Consider the following 16,008-nt stretch of genomic DNA (forward strand, 5'->3'; position numbering starts at 1 on the left):
GAGCGAAGAGCAGGTAATAAAATAATATAAAAATATGCAATTCATCCTTCAGGAAGTTTCAGCTAGTCTCTCAAATAATATCACTGAACCCACTTGCTGGCCCCATTCCCTGAGGACACCCAACAAGTGACCAGTAAGGCTAGTTCTTTTTCTTCTGGCAGCTACAAAATTGGAGGTGCCTCGCCACTGGAGAGTCTGTTCTGCATTCACGATGGACGGTTGGGGAGGGGGAAGTGTGGGGTCTGATGCTGTCATAGAAGTTAATGCAGTGGAACAGACTGTGTAGGGAGGTGACAAGAACCAACTCTCTTTTTTATAGTATATGATGGCCACTGACAATATTTGTCAGCCGGAGAAAAAGATGCTCCTATTAAACTGCCAGTGTCTCAAACTATGCTCTAGAGAGACTTGCTCCCGCCCTGCGGAAGGAGCCCCTTCATCTGAGCATCGCAGTTCATGTATGCCCAGTTTAATTTAGTACCTAGGTGACTTTTGCTTCTTAAGCTGTATCCATGTTTCTGGCTTCTAAGTGTCACCAGAGAGTGTCAGCGCTATGTTTGCTAGCTTATCTGAGGGTCTCCCCTCCCCTCAACAATGCTGCAAAACTTTACCTGGAAGCTCGAAGTCTGTCCACTTGTGCGGAGGCCCGCTGAAGGTGTGGCGATCGTGGATGAAGTCACAGCTGCTGGCTACAACTAGCTCATCACAGCCCTCTTCCGTGTTACACTGAGAATCAAACTTGACGGAGAGGTATATAGCACCAGGGATGTGAACCTTATCCTGCGGGAGAAAGCAGGTGCCAAGCTTAACAGAGGACCAATGCGCACCACAAAGACAGCTGAACGCATGGGAGGAATTGGGGCCACAGCCCATCACTGGAGGCAAGCGCCCCAGAAAGCTGCCCAAGTTGAGAGGGAAAGGTTCCTAACCACCGCTGTAAACAAAAACGGGAAGGAATCCAACAAGAGGGAACGCTGGCTGACTCAAAATTATAATGGCGGCCAGGGTGGGTGTTTGGAGTGACAAACCCGAGGGCACAGAAGAACCTTGGTTGAAAGGTAAACACCAAAAGAAAAATGCTATTCTATGGATTCAAGTTTCATATCCTGAATCTGCAGGCTATGAACCAGCTTAGTTTAGTTCTCGCAGCAAACAAGCTAAAAATGAAAGGCTCCGATGAGCCTGGAACGCTAAGAGGTGGCTGCTCTCTGCAGCTCTTCAGAACAATTCACTCCTCCAGCCTCTCCTCCATATGGATTTCTGCGCTGCGGGTGGCTGAATCATCCCACGGCTAAGATGCACCAGAACGACCCATGTTCTAAAGAGGACTCTGCTTGTTCTACCCAGGCATGATTCACTCCTCTGGAGGTCTCCATGGTGCATTATTAAGAGAGCTGAGACAGGTAAGAGTGACTCACACGGAGAAAAAAAGGTGGGCTCCCGGGGTGGGAGGCTCCTGTAGCCTGTGGGGCAAACTTGGGCTTCCTCATTTGGCCCGCTGGGCCATTCTGGGGAAGTCATACCTCCTGCTCCACAATGTCTTCACACAATATGTCAGGTGTGGATAAGGGGAAGGCTTCAAAGGAACAATCGAGAGGTTAAGGTGGGCTCCTGGTTTCTTCACTGGAGCAAAGCACACTCAGACCCGTCTCTCAGCTGATAGCTAGTAGGAGACACTTTGCCCAAAGAGGGGGAGGCAGTTTCTATTCAACAAAAACCTCTTCTGCCTCCCAGCGCTGCTCTTTGGAGCTACCCCGGTGTGGCTCCTTCCCACGTCCCACAAAGGAGCCACAGGTTGTTGCACCCACTTGCAATTCCCTTGTGCGGAGGTTCCCAAGCTTAGAAACTGCAGTGCATATGCCACCCTCCAAGCATATCTCGTTTCCACCTACACATAAATTATCTCAGTCATCCAACCCACCTCAGAAGGTAGGCAAGAATTGCTACACCCCGTTTTGCACATGGGGAAACTAAAGCCAAGACCGTGTTGCTCATCTTAAGGGTTTTTGCCTGGATGGAATGTGTCCTTGTACCTGGATGAAGTCTCTCGCTTGCAAGGGTGGAGGCAGAGAGGGTTGTGTGAGGGCGTGTAGTCACTAGCTGGCATTGGCTGCCCTGCTCACTCTTGCCTCTGGCCATGCCCACCACTGGCATGTAGCCCCACCCCTGCCCAGAAGTTTGCCCAGAAGAGAACGTGGCCGAAAAAAGGTTCCCTGTGCCTGCCTTACTTGGAAACCTGCCTTCGTAAGTAAAGCCATTAAGGCCATTTTCTCTCTCCTGCCCACATCCCAGCTCTTGGGGGGCAGTCACCGTAATTTCACACAGGTGATGTCAGACTGCTGGGGGGGGGAAGTACCTCAAAATTTGTGTTGTTGTTATAGGGGTGCTTGGACTCCCGCACTTGGACGGCCATCCCGGGCTCCTCCATGAACTGACAGGCCGTCAACGCCATCGTCGCCAACATGCTTTCGTTGCAGCCGCGGAGCACTTTCAGGAGAATCTGCAGAGAGCACAAGTTAAACCGGCTTCAGAAGGCGAAGGCGGGTTTGCAAATGCAGCACAGTTGGTATCATCATCACTCCATCAGCTCTGCTGAGACAGGCCAGCCCCATCAGACTTCTCCCCTCGACTGGCACCTGGGGGCAGCCATTCCCTCAAGAAGCCTCTGTGGGAAATGGGGAGCAAAAGGCTCATTCCATCAGCTTGGCTGAAAAACCAGCTCCATCAGGCACCTCCCACCCTTGAACGGTGCCAGCTGGTCAATATGAGAATAGTCCTTTCAGAACTGGTTCCTCAGCTTGATTTCCCTCCCTGTCCCTTTTCCATTGTGTGCCATGGGTGTAAGCTTGTGGGGCAGGGACTTTAATTGATTGAATGTATTCTCTGGCAGGTTTTAAAGAGCCCTTTCCAAAGCCACAATCTTTCAATATGCCGGGGAGGGTGTGTGTGTGTGTGTGTGTGTGTGTGTGTGTTTCTCTCAGAAAAAACTGCTACCTTCTCGCACAGCTGTTTCTCCTCCAGCTGCAAAAGCATATCCAGGATGTACGTCATGTGAGCTGGACCGCTGAGCTCCAGCATCTCTTCACTGATCGCCACGTCGTCGGGCCACTTGGCTAACAGCAAAGCCAAGGCGTGCCTCGCGTAAAGGACGGCGGTGGCATTGTTGACCCGGTAGAGGTAGCCGCGCACGGCCTTCTTGCTCCTGGAGTCCAGCTCCTTGTGCAGGAGAACGGAGCTCTTGGTGCGACGTTGCTTGGCGTAGCTGAGCTGGAGGTCACTTTCCGTGTTGGTGATGAGCTTCTGGGTGATGGGGTTGGATTCTTCTGTGGCCTTGTTGCAGGGGGCAGGCTTGGACTGTAAAACAGGAGCAGGCTGCAGAGATTCGGGGTTATATTTCACTTCAAAATCCAACACCACTTACCACTCTGGGGCTTTCCTAGGCAGATGCAGTCCACATAGTTTGGGGCAGCTGTTTTCCATAGCTACTATGGACTGGAAACTTACATTACTGTGAGGCAGCTGAGGATGAGGGATAGCAGTTCTTAGCTCAACTGAGCATCCTGGCTGAGTGGGGAGGTTTAAATTGCGGCTTCCCGTGTCCTAGTCTAACCACTACACTTCACCGAATCAGCCACACTCATTTGCCACTGGAGAGTAGTGTGACTCTTGGTGTCGACATTATGAACCTTTCTAAACTGAGTATTTATGTATTGCTTCTTCCTTCTTCTGTATACTCCCAATTCTTGGGATTCTGCAGTTTGGACATGCTGGATTCATTGCTATTTGCCCACCTGAATACTTCCAAATGTTTTATTTTATGTGCATTAGGTGCTCCTAGTACACTGACGTACGTGGAAGACTCACCAGACATGGCACAATAATCATGTCCGTATCGAGCGCTTTGGAAATCTGCTCCTCCGACCGCAAGCACTTGCTGGGCTGCCATTTCTGAGCCAATGTCCGGATCCTCTCATCCGTTGTCACCACATCACCGTCAAACCTTTAAGGGCACACCCAAGCATTTTGCAGTCAAATTCCAGAAACGTAAATAAAAAACAGGATCTTTGCATGAAAAGCCTTCTCCATTTACATTCCCGATGCTACTTCCCCTGGAAGGCTTTTGTTTGCTGAAATCTTGAATACGCTGATTGCAAAGCAGTTAAGTATTTAATGCCTCCCAGCTCTAATTTGCAAGATGCAAATGGCGTGGAGAGCTGAGTTGGCTGACAGCAAGAAGCCAACCTACCACTTAGCTGCTCTCCAAGGGGAAGGAGTATACAGCACAGGGAAAGCCTAGAGGCTGCCCGCTAAATGATGATGGACTCCAACTCCCAGCATCCCCATGGTCATGGCCAATGGTCCGGATTATCATTATTCTACTTAATTTATTAATCGCCTTCTAAACCACTGTCTCAAGATCATCTACAAACAAGGTAATTCAAAAACAGCTTAAAAGCACGAAAATGGCAAATGCACTTATACGAAAACTAAAACCCTAACGAATGAGCACTCATGGTAAAGACCCCTTTATCCCACTGGGAAAGCCTGTTGGAACAAAATCATCTTCACTTGTTTCCAGAAAGTGCATTCCTTGGCAGGAATGCTATTCTGCAGAAACAGGGCAGCCATGCTAAAAGCCCTGCTCCCAAGTTGCCACATAGTGGGTTTCTGAGGCCTTTGGAATTTGCAGGAGAGAAAGCAGTGAGCCACTGAGACTGTAAGGGATGAGGAGGTCGCTCAAGCAACCTGGTCCTAAGCTGGTCCTAGGTCGAAGGGAGGTGGTGTCCGACACACATCTACAGTGGGTCACATTGGCTGCTCTTGTTATAGTGGAAGAACCTGACAGCAAGGCCTGTGCCTGGACTGCCTTCACTGGCAGACTCACTTCAGAGGAGGAGTGCTCCTCTGCACAATGTAATTCCCTCCACTACGTTGGGCGAATGGGGTCCATGCGGTCACGAAGAGTCGGACACGACTAAACAACACCACCACCACATTGGGTGAATACTGTTCTTTAGAAAGGTACTCAACTCTTCCTCATAACAGTTCATTAAAACACACACAAGCAACCCCTTCTTCCCCATCCCACTCCTGGAAAGGTGGTATCCATAATGCTCTTTCCCTCTTTTATTTATTTGTCCTTTTATGTTGTTATCTCACCTTTCTTCCATCACGGAACCCAAGAAGGCAGACATGTGCTTTCTAAGCAGTCACCCACCCAAAGCACTGGCCAAGACCCCAGATGTGCTCAGCTCCAGCAAGGTGGCGGCCTCATACGCCTTCAAAACATGTCCTTTTGTTCCAACATTGATCGGTCAAGCCGGTGCATGCACCCACCCAGCTCCTCATTTCCAGCTAGCCTTGGGAACTCCTTTACCTCTTCTGGACCTCCAGGAAGAAAGAATCGGTCCTTTTCATTTGCAATTCATACATGGCCCGAAGGATATGCAGAGGGGCGTCAAGGGCATCGTGGGTCATCTGGAATTAAGTTCAACAGGGGTAAAAAGTGAGGGAAATGGTCAATGCTTTTACTCTTTGCTTCTGGGGGACTATGATTCAACAATGGGTGTGTGAATTGCATGTGTTGTATGTGTGAGTCAGCCTTTGGAGGTCCCAAATTTGAAATCGGGTTTCATGAACACATTTAAGCAATGCATTCATTAAGCTTTCTTTGTTAGTATCTTGTGGGGCCACAGAAAGGGGAGTTCCTGCTGCCTAATCTATCAGTTCATCCTGAGAACCATCAGAACTTCACCCAAAGCTGCTGAACAAAGATGTAAAAACAGCATCAGCAACTGTGGTCCAGTAGTACCTCAAAGACTAAGAGGTTTCCTCCTATGGACTAGAGTTCATTTCAGAGAAAGACACTTCACACATCTGATGAAGTGGGCTCCAGTCCCTAGGTCTGGACATGTTTGGAAACTAGTCAACTGCACAAAGGTAAATATTACACTTCTTGCTCCGCCCACTTTTGCCTCTGGCCCTGCCCACCACTCGCATGTATTCCACCCCCCAAAGGTTCCTTAGAAGGGAATGTGACCCCACAGACTGAAAAGGGTTCCCCACCCTCGAAATAAGACCCGATCTGTGCAATGTGAGCTAACATACTGTGCTGCTTGGTGGCCTGGGCTAGCTCAGTTGGGAGAGCACGTGACTCTTAATCTGAGGGTTGTGCGTTTGAACCCCACATTGGGCAAAAGATTTCTGCATTGCTGGGGGGTCGGACTAGATGACCCTTGTGGCCCCTTCCGACTCTACAATTCTGAGATTCTTGCCTGTTGCTAGATAAATGTCAAAAGCGTACCAGGAAGCATATTTTGGTGGTTTCATCCAAGCCCTCCAGTGGATCGAGCCTGTTCTGGTCAGCATCCGTGGGAGTGACAGCAGACTGATCCAATGCTTGATCCTGGTCCCTTTCACCAAGGTCTGGGCTCTTGTGCTCCGCCAGGGAGCTTATCTCCTTTTTCGATGAGTAAAGCATGATTGACAAGATCTGCAAGAGACAAAATGCAACTTGAATGTCGGTGGCAGACCAACCAGGCCACACAACCTGTAGGCTGACCTTCGTCAACCTGGTACCTTCCAGATGTTTGGGACTTCAGCTCCAACAACAACAACAATTTTTAAACCTTTCCACTCTAGGTGGTTTCCAGCAAATGGGGGGGGGGGGATGTCAAACATTAAAAACTTCCTGATACATCCCAGCCAGCATAGCCATATCTGATCGGAGTCGTGGTCCAAAAAATATGGAAGGCACCAGCCTGGTGACGGGTGCTACAGAGCCTTTTGGGCTAAGGATGGGGGTATAAATGCCTGACTGCAATTGCAGTCAATATCTGAATCAATGCAACATATGTGGCTGCCCTGTACAGAGTTAGGCCCACCCAGCTTAGCACTGTCTAAAAGGACTGGCAGGAGATATCGGTTATTATGTTGATATGGCAGCGTGGGAAAGTCTTTGGAAAGGAGATTTAAAATTTACAGCATGCTTACGCATTAAAAGAAAACCACATGAAGCTGATGTATAGATGGTATTTGATGCCTAGCAAACTGGCAGAAATGTGTAAGTCTAAATCCAATGTATGTTGGAAGAGGGTACTTTTTTCACATGTGGTGGTCCTGTAAGGTTGCAAAAGCCTTCTGGGAAATGATTTATAATGAACTGGGTGGGGGGGGGAATGCTTAAAATAACTAAGATCAGAAAGAACTATTTATCTATGCTACCATGGCTGCCCAAATGATATATGCACAAAACTGGAAAGAGGAACTGACCCCAAAAAAGATGAATTGATGGAATAAGCAGGGATGGCAAAACTTAGCAGAAGATTAAGAGATCAGGATGATAAACTCTTTGTAGAAGAATGGGGGAAATATATTGAATATATGAAAACAGACTGTAAACAATTAAAAACATTAGCAGGATTGATATAAACACGAGCAGTAAGGATTTTAAGGGAATTAAAAACAGATAAATGGGTAAAAAGGATAAATTAAGATATGCAGTAAGAGAATCTGATAGAAAAGTAAGAAACTGCAGAAGGGGAGGGAGGGAAATCGAAGAAAACATTACTGGATTTGTGTGTGATTTATATTTATTGTTGAATAATGTAAAATGGGAAATAAAAATGTATTTTTTAAAAAAAAAATATGAAATGACTGGCAGGAGGCTCAAGAGGAATTAGTTCTGTTTAGGTGTTCAAAATAAGGCTCAAAATGAACACAGTTAAGAGTCTCCCCTCCAGACCTCCATAACTGATGCATGAAAGGTCACAAGAGGAAGAAGACAAGGTCGGTGCAAGGATCTCCTCTACACCCCTGGAGGACTGGAAAGAGCTACCGCAGATGAGCAAAAGGAATCGTTTCAGACGCAGGGGATCAGCAGCCCCGCCAACTTGGAGAAGCTCCTGCATTACCTCCAAGTCTCGGAGAAGCCAGGTCTTACTGAAGCCTGTTCCTTTGCTGCACTTCTTCACCAGCAATTTAAGCAGACCCGTCTGAAGGAAGGCGGTGCAAATTTCTTCAAAGGGATGCATCTGCCAAAGGCAGGGGAGAAAAGAGAAGAAAAACCTGTTGAAACCAGATGTATCGCAGCCCAGATGGAAAACTGCTTGCATGATGTGGCTTTCGTGTAATCTTTACATCTTAAACCTTATACTTGGCTGCTTGAATTATACTCTCTGAACCGCTTTTTATTCCTGCCTCTGAACAATATCATATTCAAAAGGCATTGGGCGCATGAAGAAATAGGGAGCGACCAGGAATAATGCAAATCTTCTTCCAGCACCTTTTTCTGAGGTTTGCCCCCTTGTTTCTTTGGACTGAGATTGGCACCATCCTGCTTTCTTCTGCAGGCCACTTCCAAAGTCAAACGGATTTCACATTTGTTGCCCCCTCTTCCCTCCCCGTTCCTTTCCTCTTGTGTGCTATGTTATCTCTTTTTAGACTGTAAGCCGGAGGGCAGGGGGCATTTAGTTTTAATGGCTTGTCTGTAAGCCACTCTGGGAGCCTTTTCAGCTGAAGAGTGCGGGATCCTAATGCTCTAAACCAGGGTTTCCCAAACTTGGGTCTCCAACCTTTTGCTGGACTACAACTCCCACCATCCCTAGCTGGCAGGACCAGTGGTCGGGGATGATGGGAGTTGTAGTCCAACAACAGCTGGCAAAACCCTGCTCTAAATAAATAAGGTGTAGTGAAGACCACTGGCTTCGCTGCCTAGATCCACCGCATATAGTACCTGCCAGGCTATACTGTACCTTAAGCGTCCTGTATAGCCCCTTCAGGGCAAGAGATAAGACCCAGGTTGCTTCCACAGCCTCTGCAAAGCTGCTGTTGATGCTGGTCTGGAGGAGATGGCTGGTGATGAACACAAAGTGCTGGAGGTACTGCCGCAACTGGCACCGAGACTCGTCATCGGCTTCTCCGCACGGCTGAACCAGCTGGAGGTCTTTCACTAGAAAGCAGAGGAAGGAGGTAACTGTGCAGGTCTCTGCTGGGGATCGTGGCCCGGTTCAGTACTGGGGCCAACCTTGACCTAACACCCCAAGTGTTCCACGGAGAGCATCAACCCAAACATCAATTCTATTTGCTTAAAAAATAAACAAAATCAGGTATACATAAAAGTGGGACGCTGATCGTGCATCAAAATAACCCCAATGCAGGCAGCAAGAATATAGAGATTTTGTGGTGCCACAGCATTTATTTTGCCAAACGTGCCACTGTTTAAGCAGCCACCTCTGAGCTTCTGTCTAGAAAATTAATGCATAAAAATGGCGATGCGTTCAAAGAACCAAACACCTGAAACCCATTCTCAAATCCCATCCCATTAATTTCCCGCAACAGTAAAAAATGAACTGCCTTAGAAATAATAAAAGTGTTGTGTGGCCATCACTCTCATTCATTCATTCAAACATTTTGATTCCTTCTGCCTGCCAAGGTCATTTTTACTTGTGATCTCTGGAATCTATGCCTTTATATGGATTTTCATGATGTGCATTTCATTTGCGGGGTGGTGGTATGCAACTAAGTTCCATTCACAGCAGACCCATTGAAATTAATGAACGTGACCTCATTACAGCCATTAATTTCAACAAGTCTATTCTGAGTAAAGCTTAAGTTGAACACCAACCTGGGTATTGCAGTTGTTTTTACTGTTTGCATTTTAATATGCTGTTGTGGTGTTGTGGTTTTAAACTGTTGCCCTGAATGGCAAAAGGACACCAGAAGGGCAAGGCAGAAATTTCTGTGTGAAGGAAGTAAAACAATTCATTCATTTGTTAACCAACTAACACGAGTCACTTCTTTAAAAAAGAAAAAAAAAGTGAGTGTTCTAGCCCTTGTGACTGTGAAGGCAGCTAAGAGCAAAACCAAGTGGTGCAAGAAAGGGGGATCATGCTGAGATTAAGTTGAAAGGAAGAGGTGTAGAACCTGCTTTTCTCTTCCGTGTTTTCATGTCCACAACCACCGCCCTGTTCTTCTCTGTGAAGTGCTTGAGGATGATCACGTTGTGGGCCTCATTTGCGTTGTCCATATACACAGACCGGGTCCCCATGCACAAGACCTGTAGGCAGCGGAGAGAGAAAGAAAGAGAGCAGAGAGGAGGTCAAACTCCAGGCAAGGATTGACCACGACTAACTTTTATGCATCCTCCCCTGCCCTAGCAAAATGCATTTTTGTTGTTGTCGTTGTTGCAATTGTGGCAGCGCTCCCTGGGAAATGGTTCCGCAGCGGCAGTGCTCTAAAGCTCAACACACTCACCTCTGGAAAGCCTACAAGCACCAGCAAGGTAAAGATGTTGGTGTGTTTCAGCTGGAAGGGCAGCTGCTTGATGCAGTGGTCTGTGAACGCAGCAATCACACTGTGCCATTGTGCAGAGGCGTTCAGGGCTCGGAGGATGTCGGCCATAGTGCATGCCCAGTCGAGGCCTACACGGCTGAAAAACAAAAAGTTTGGGGTTTTCTTAGGCTGAGTAGCCCATTTAGCTGTGTGTCTGTGTGCGCTATTCATGCACCAGTGAGGTTTCCAAAACGACAAATGACTCCAATGATCAAGCAAAGGCACACTTCCCTCTGATGCTTAGCAGAGATTCCTTAATCAAGGGTGGACAAGCTTTCTTGGAAATGACAGCTGGCCTCCCCCCATAGAAACAGCATGCTTGGTACACTCTAGGGCAGTGGTCCCCAAATCTTTTTGGGCTACTGCCCCCTCCATGGGTCCACAAACTCATCCCCACTGCCTTCTGCCCAATAAAAAGCATTATTCAGAATACTGTAGTCGTTCACACGGCCCGCTAAGGATGATAATAACACCAAAAAATTCAAAACAGTAATGATAAACTGCACATTCATTCAAAATCCAATAAAAACTATTTAATTAATTCAACAAAACTGATGAACTAGATCCAGCTATTACCGATAATGAGATATCTTGTGAAAACTCAGAACCACAAATACAAAGAAACGTGACTATAGCTTTGAAAGCAATCAAGAGCAGTAGAAGGTGTTACACTTCAGCCTCTAGCCCCACCTCCAATGCCATCTCTGCCACCACCTTGCTAATTCCACCACCCCTGGGGTGAGGGGGTACTGCTCACTGCTGCAGGGTAAAACCGTCACCTTCTGAAGACCTACAAAGCTGAACCACAAACCGTAACAGCTTCCACTAACCAGCTCATGTTGCCAGGATGGAATGGGGACGGGTAAATGCCCCCTCACTACGCCAGAGTCCAGGCTGGTGCAGCAAAGAGGCCTGGATCAGGCCCACTGTAGTGATACGACAACAGCTGGGCCAGCTAGGGGCTCAGTGGATCCTGTGCTTGCCCAGTGCCGCAGTCCATGGGGGTGTGGGGGTGTGTGTCTTGCACTGGCTCTTGCAGGCGGGGAGACCGCCTGCAATAACCTCTGCCCACCTACCATTCCCTATTCCAGGATTAGGCAGAGGAAAACTTTTTTCTATGTACCTGTCCAGGCAAACCGCTCCCAAGCTGAAGAGGAGATGGGTCGTCTTCCATCCTTCTGGCACAGAGGACCCATCGGCAGCAACGAGGCTGTGCTTGGCCGAGAGGACCGTGGTCACGGCAGCGTCTACTTCTGCAGGCATCAGCCTCCGAATCAACTGGCCCAGGAGCCCCAGGGTTAAGTGGTAGGTTTCATTCAAATGGCCGGCATTCGAGATCACAACTTGAAACATGAGCGGGAGGATCTGGTCCAGGTTCATCAGAGACATCGTCGAGTCCTGCAGAGAGGGGAGAAGGGGGCAGGAAATCAGAGGACTGGGGATCTGCTTCACTCCTTTTCTCCGTTTCCAGTTTTTGCCTACTTCCAGCTGGGAATGGGACTGCTGGTCTCACCTGAAATGTGTTTGTAAGGTAAAGGTAAAGGGACCCCTGACATTAGGTCCAGTCGTGGCCAACTCTGGGGTTGTGGCGCTCATCTTGCTTTATTGGCCGAGGGAGCCAGTGTACAGCTTCCGCGTTATGTGGCCAGCAGGACTAAGCCACTTCTGGTGAACCAGAGCAGCACACGGAAACACCGTTTATCTTCCCGCCGGAGCGGTACCTATTTATCTACTTGCACTTTGACGTGCTTTCGAACTGCTAGGTTGGCAGGAGCTGGGACCAAGCAACGGGAGCTCACCCCGTCATGGGGATTCAAACCGCCGACCTTCTGATTGGCAAGTCCTAGGCTCTGTGGTTTAACCCACAGCACCACCCGTGTCCCAAAACAAATGTGTTTGTAATGGGTGTCAAATCAACACCTGGCCTTCAAGGCAAGAAATGTTCTGAGTCAAAAGCACATAGCTCTTTCCTGTCCTCACTCAGTCTGTTTCCTGCCTTCATCCAAGGTGGGCTGTCTATCCAGCTGTTTATTCACCTCTGCTTTTTACGAGCAGGCCCAAGGTGGATGGATCAACCTCAGGCTGTCCCATTCAGCAGTCAGCTGCACTCTCCACACCCAGTTGCAGGCTCAGGTGGTTTGATGGGGTCCCAAGGATGGGAAAAGGACACCCCCACCGCCCAGTTCTTTGTCAAGCCTCTGCCCTCTTCTCCTCCAGCTGTTTTACCCACTTCCATCTTCTTGCCACCCAGAAACTCCCTGGCTTCCCTTCACCCAGTTTGTGCAGATTCTTACTGATTTCAAGCGAGGCAACATGGCAGCCAGCAACCCAAGAATCCTCTTCTGGGAGCACTCAGCAAATATCTCCTCTTGGCTAGGCATTGCCTTCGCTTCAGCTCGGCATGGAGTCAAAATGTCGGCAACTTCAGCATCTGCAAAACAAAAGAAAGCAACATAAATTTCTCCAAATTGCAGAATTGTCATTACTGTTGAGGCAGCAGGTTCACAGTGTGCTCCCTCCGTGTGCTTGACTTTCTCTCGCTTTCGGCGCTGACCATGGTGCAGCATTGCATCTGCAATGTGATAACCGTGGTTAGCTTTAACTTTCCTTATATTTCCTTATGCCCTGCAAGATCAGACCAGAGGACCATCCGGTCCAAGAGTCCTGTTTCCTACAGCAACCAACCAGATGCCCCTGGGAAGCCCCTCGCAGGAAATGAGTGGATCATGGTTAATCACCAACAGATGGTATTTAGAGGCATGTCTCAGATCACTGAGGATACAGCCATGGATTGATCTTGGAGTACACTGTCAGCAATATGCTGGTGTCACACAGCTCTACTTCTCCTTTATATCTGCAGGTGAGGCAATGGATGTGCTAGACCGTTCTCTTGCCTTGGCAATAGACTGGATCGGAGCCAACAAACCGAAGCTCAATCCAAGTAAGACTGGGCCACTGTTAGTGGGTGGTTCCCTAGAAAGAATGGATGAGAGGCGGCCTGCCCTTGATGGGCTTACATTCCATCTGAAGGAGCAGGTACATAGCTTAGGGGTACTCCTTTGCTGTCGCTGGAAGCTCAGGTGGCATCAGCTTCGGCTGGTAGTCCCACGGTGCCACTATCTGGACAGGGATAGCCTAACTTCTGTTGCCTATGCTCTGGTAACCTCGTAAGCCAGATTACTGCCACGCGTTATACCACCTCTCCCCATATGAACCAACCCAGACCCTGTGATCATCACCTGAGAGCCTTCTTGTGTCTCCCCCACAAGAGGCCCAGAGTGTGGCTCCCCACTTATGGACTGCTCTCCCCAGGGAACCTCACCTGGCATCTTCATTATACAGCTTTAGGCACCAGGCAAAAGTGGTTGTTCCTTATAACTAAGCCTTTGTCTGATTAACATTCTATGTCCTTTTAAACGTGTTTGTAGGAGGGTGGTGGTGGTTTTTGATTTGTTCTTGTTCTTATTATGTATTTCGTGTTCTCGTTTTGTATGTTTATGTTGTGATCTTCGGATGCAAGGCGGGCTACAAATTTAATAAATAATAATAATAATAATAATAATAATAATAATAACCCCTTTAAAAGTCCTCTAAGTTGGTGCAATGCATGGTGTGAAGCAGCACTTCTTCGAAGCATCTAGCCTCAATTTAGCCAGTCCTCCAAGCCACCTGCACTCCCAAGCACAGCATCACTTCCTATTTGCAGTTTAGTGCTAATCAAGGCTTACTCAATGTTCATATTGGTAAACTATGACTAGCACTTACCTTTCCTCTATTAAGTTCTCTGAACATGCATAAACCTCTGCTCAGAAATTATTCCCTCTCCTTCCACCAACTTATTTCTCCACATTTAAGATAAATATAGTTTGTAAGGCTGCTGGCTAGGGTGTCTTGAAAGGCACTTGGTACATTTTAGGCAATTTAAAAATGATTACTATCGACTACATGTTATTACCAGCTGCAGGCACAAAGTAATTTTGATGCCAAACAATGACAGAGCCACCAACTTAGAAGAAACATGTTCAAATGATAAAGGAGAAAGACATTTAAAAACAGAGTAGTGACTTGTAATTCCAGGAACCAAAACGGAAGTAATCTTTACCTGCAGATATAGATTCCTTCGCTTGAAAATCTGAATTAAGGTCAAGCTTCTCTCTCTCTTGTGTTACCACCTCTTTCTTCAGTGGAAGGCTATTGGAAGGCTTGCCCTCCATTTTCACTTTCTGCGCTTGTTCGGTATCTGCAGAGGCCTGGATTTCATCAGCGTTTCCATTCCCCTACAAATAAAGGAGAGGTGAAAATTGCAACAGTGCTCTTATGCAGTTGGCAAGCCTGACTTGTCAAAAGCTAAAACAAATAGCAGGGTGGAGCACCTGCAGGTTTCAACTTCACCAAATTGGGCTGCCTTAAGAAGGTTCTCCCCCCTCAGCCAGAGGGATTTGTTTCCACTGAGTCGTGATCCAGATGGGTCCCTAACTTCCAGAGCATAAGGAATTTGATAAGGCTGTACTCCATCCTTCCTGGGATGGAGGAAACTCCCCAGCTGAAAAGCGAAGGGAGTGGGTGGTGGTGATTGGCAGTGTAGGTGTGCGGGAAAGAGGACGTGTGCACTCAATGAATGGGTGCGCTTGCCATGTTCCTCATGAGATGAGACCTTCAATTTCTACACTTTTGAACTATTAGCTATCAGCCTGAAATTACCACAAATACACAAAACCAAGGTGAAGTCAGATTCAGGCCCTGGGAAGCCATCATTCATTCCACCCACCTCTCATGTCTCTTTGTTAACTAAAATAGGATTCTTCATCAATAACAATATTCACATGTGAAGGTATACCACTGTTAATCGTTTGCTGTGAATGTGGAGCTCACTCCCACCTTCTAGAAAACAGGAGTCAACATCCTCCTGTTCTGCCTTATCTGCTTATAAGTTGCAAGAATCTGCAGTGCAGGGCAGCTTTTGCCTACCCGGTATATCCTACAGCTGTTTTGGTTTATAACTCACAGCAGACCAAGCCAGCATGGCCACAGGATGCTGGGGCTGAAGAGAGTTGTAGTCCAAAACATCTGGAAGGTACCATGTACACAGAAGTTGGTATAGGCAGTCATTATAGCTGCAGAGAATCATAAAAAGCGACACCAAAAGAGGGACCAGTTTGAAGCCTCTTTCGTTTACATTGAAGCATTTTTTAAAATATATATTTACGTTGCAGTGGGTGAAGGATGCAGATGTTGCCTTATCAGTTTCCATGGCTCTCTCACTAGTGCCGTCTGTGGAATTTTCAACTGATAGTATCCCCTTTTCAGGTAAAGATTCACTTTCTGGCAACATGCAGAGCAGAGCGAGGCTTTTCAAACCTGGGTGTGGGGGAAGGAAGATAAGATGATCCAAAAGCAGAACATGAATGGACCAGATCCTAAATGTGTACAGGGGTGAGGGTAGAGGAAAAGCAGGAAATAAATTCAACTCTCATCATAATTAGAGCAATTTCTGGAACCTGAGGGTTAAGAAAATGAACTCTGTGCCTCCCTCACCCCTCAGCAGTGTTCAAGAATCCAGACCAGCTCATATGGGGTTTACTGCCACTGCTGAAAGCCTCCCTTCCAAATTATCCTATTCCCTAGCCACCAGGGATGGGGAAAGGCAGCCTTATGGACTGAACAGCCCACACTGGG

General features: G+C 47.6%; 1 protein-coding gene across 2 annotated transcripts in view; it reads right to left on the reverse strand.

Annotated features, from left to right (window-relative positions):
- ZZEF1 (zinc finger ZZ-type and EF-hand domain containing 1) overlaps nt 1–16,008 on the reverse strand; it is a 78,247-nt gene that overhangs the window by 12,434 nt on the left and 49,805 nt on the right. The window contains exons 37-50 of one of the 2 annotated variants that reach the window (XM_079955332.1): nt 15,539–15,690; nt 14,435–14,609; nt 12,627–12,763; nt 11,456–11,730; nt 10,255–10,429; nt 9,925–10,057; nt 8,754–8,950; nt 7,914–8,033; nt 6,305–6,493; nt 5,378–5,478; nt 3,865–4,000; nt 2,995–3,372; nt 2,357–2,500; nt 612–780 (exon numbers count right to left, since the gene is read on the reverse strand). In XM_079955332.1, the coding sequence (XP_079811458.1) occupies nt 612–780; nt 2,357–2,500; nt 2,995–3,372; nt 3,865–4,000; nt 5,378–5,478; nt 6,305–6,493; nt 7,914–8,033; nt 8,754–8,950; nt 9,925–10,057; nt 10,255–10,429; nt 11,456–11,730; nt 12,627–12,763; nt 14,435–14,609; nt 15,539–15,690 (2,481 nt within the window). The remainder of the gene's footprint in view (nt 1–611; nt 781–2,356; nt 2,501–2,994; nt 3,373–3,864; nt 4,001–5,377; nt 5,479–6,304; nt 6,494–7,913; nt 8,034–8,753; nt 8,951–9,924; nt 10,058–10,254; nt 10,430–11,455; nt 11,731–12,626; nt 12,764–14,434; nt 14,610–15,538; nt 15,691–16,008) is intronic. The other variant, XM_079955333.1, reaches the window with a different exon arrangement.

This window comes from Podarcis cretensis (genome assembly GCF_951804945.1).
Source record: "Podarcis cretensis genome assembly, chromosome: 15".
Lineage (NCBI taxonomy): Eukaryota > Metazoa > Chordata > Lepidosauria > Squamata > Lacertidae > Podarcis > Podarcis cretensis.